The sequence below is a fragment of the Palaemon carinicauda genome, chromosome 43, assembly GCF_036898095.1.
Source record: "Palaemon carinicauda isolate YSFRI2023 chromosome 43, ASM3689809v2, whole genome shotgun sequence".
NCBI lineage: Eukaryota > Metazoa > Arthropoda > Malacostraca > Decapoda > Palaemonidae > Palaemon > Palaemon carinicauda.
The window spans coordinates 47943466-47945965 of record NC_090767.1 but is presented as its reverse complement, the minus strand read 5'-3'; the positions used below and the strand labels follow the sequence as shown (position 1 = coordinate 47945965).

Sequence of the window (2500 nt, the reverse complement as noted above, 5' to 3'; positions counted from 1 at the left end):
GCCAGTTCTCCCTTGCAATCATTAGAGGAATTGTTGCAGTATCTGAGGAAAACAAAGCACACTATGCATGAGGTGTGGGGACTACCCTTAAATCTCGCTCTTTTAACAGTTCTGTGGATGATTAAACCAGAGGTTATAAGCAACATCACCACTGAAGCTGAGCTCTACTGGCAATTTCACCTTTTGTCTCTATCAAAATTGAAGGAGCGTTTGGCGAAAAACCCGCTCACAGCTCACTTACCACCAACATTCATAAAGATTATTACAATGAAATCTATTGAGAAACTATGTGGTGAATCATTCAAAGCATTACAAAATGATGAAATCAATATTCCAGAATCCACCATCAATAATATGTCTGCCTTTTGTCATAGTTTGGGAATGCCAGCCGAAGAGCTAACTGGCGCCTTCCTGAAGAAAGTGACCACTTCCCAGGGCTCCTTTCATTACAGTTTCCCTCATAAAGGGATGATGGAATTCATGGCAGCTCTGTCTTTCCCTATGAAATTGACAAACCAATGCTGGGACCAATCTGTAAACACAGCCACAACTACAAAGATCTTTGAAATGCTTCTTGGAGTGAGTCTCCCTGAAAACCTTCACAAATATCAAAATATGCTGATACAGATGATCAGCCTATTGCATATGGGTGACGAGGACGAGATGAAGGTGTCAGATGATGCCAAGATTGAGGCACTGGAACTCCTAGTAAGGTCGGGAGTGAACAAAAGAGACTCTGCCCTAAGAGTCTTGAAGAATATCAAATGTGATCATTCTTCTTCAAGATGGATAGCACAGAGGTTCGAGTTGTTTGATGAGGACACCTTTATTGAAGATCATACAATTGATGCTTACATTTCCCTCCTTAGAGCCACAGATCCCCCTCTCCCAAACAGAGAGGAAATTAAAATCAGAATATTCCTTAATGACACTGATGGGTTAGTTCAACTGCAAAGGCAACTTAGTCGGCATCATATCAACCCATCAAGAATAGAGCTAAATAGCCATTTCAGCGGAGTTTCAGAGCCGACCGTAGAAGAGAGAGAGATAATAGAGAATCTACTCACCGATGAGTAAGTTATTATGATTTGACAGTTATTTTGAACATTACAATATGCATATAATAATCAAATATCTTATAACAATACACTGGTACATGATCATACATACAAGCATATGCACATGCACACATATTTAGGCCAACTAATAAAGAGAGAGAGAGAGAGAGAGAGAGAGAGAGAGAGAGAGAGAGAGAGAGAGAGAGAGAGAGAGAGAGTTCACAACATATCCTGTAACAATCAACTTGAGTCCTGTAAACAATATATTTCATGTTGTCAGTATCATCATGTCATCATTGTCACAATTTGTCTCATAATAAAAAAAGTCCAAATTTTACTTTCTTTCTCATTTTTCGTTATTATTAAATTTCATAATCTAGGAAAGAGTTCGTTTTTACTTTTCCTTTTCCTCATCATCGTCATCATCATCATCATCATCATCAACTTGACAATAAAATTTCCCAATCAAATACAATAACTATTTCTTTCTTTTCTTTTCTTCTCTTTGGAACAGTTGTATACAATACAAAGGCATCTTGGACCCAACGTTCCGAATCCCTCCAAATATTGAAGACCTCAGAGTCAGGCTTCCAGAACAATCAAGCCTCGACGCACTCTGTCGATCTTTGGAAAAGACAAATGAGATTAGAAGATTAGGTAAGTAAGAATAAACTATAGAGTGCTTTCAATGACGTCACTGGGAATTTCCGGCGGCCATGCTGGAGGGCATACAAAGCGAAAACATGGCGGCTGCTACAGCGAATATGGACAATGAGAGCGACTTTGTCAAACAATTGTCGGGTGATGATAAGCGTTTTTACAAGCAGAAACTCGATCTAATTGATGGCCTAGATCCATACCAGATGCAGAATTCATTCAGTCAAAATATTGAGGATTTTCCCAGTATTTCATACATTGATATGGTGAACTACTTGGTACTGTCGGCCAACCCAGAACATGAGTGGGCATACATTTCCATTGAATAATCTGCTTCCAGAATTTGTTGTTTTTCCCTTTAATGCTTTTAAGTCCAAAATTAGATAAACACTGGGCCGATGAAGAGAGTGTTTATAATTATAATGCTAATATTGATCATTTAGCCTAACCTTGTGTATTATAATTTTTTATTGTCAAAATGTATTTAAAAGTTTTGCATTATTATGTCAAATCTTTATCGGTTCATGCCTAACCATTGTGTTTGTGTTTGGTTACAAATGCTATAATTTCTTATATACATATAAACATATGATGGACAAACTCTATTGTAATGCTCTTGGATGATCGTTTTGCCTCCTTGCAATTAAATGCGCAAGTTTAATTATTTTTTCGATGTTTCATATATAAGCTGAAGACCCCTTCGGATTAAACCAGCTTTCAGATATTATTATTATTATTTATAATCAATGTTTATTCATCACATAGGCCTGTATGTCTGCACAATT

At 37.3% G+C, this 2500-nt stretch overlaps 1 protein-coding gene across 1 annotated transcript in view; it reads left to right on the top strand.

Moving 5' to 3' along the window:
• The window catches only part of LOC137633562 (uncharacterized), a 7556-nt gene that overhangs the window by 1339 nt on the left and 3717 nt on the right, over nt 1-2500 (top strand). Inside the window, exons 1-2 of the mRNA XM_068365843.1 lie at nt 1-1073; nt 1573-1715. The exon at nt 1-1073 is cut by the window's left edge and continues 1339 nt beyond it. Coding sequence (XP_068221944.1) covers nt 1-1073; nt 1573-1715 — 1216 coding nt within the window. The remainder of the gene's footprint in view (nt 1074-1572; nt 1716-2500) is intronic.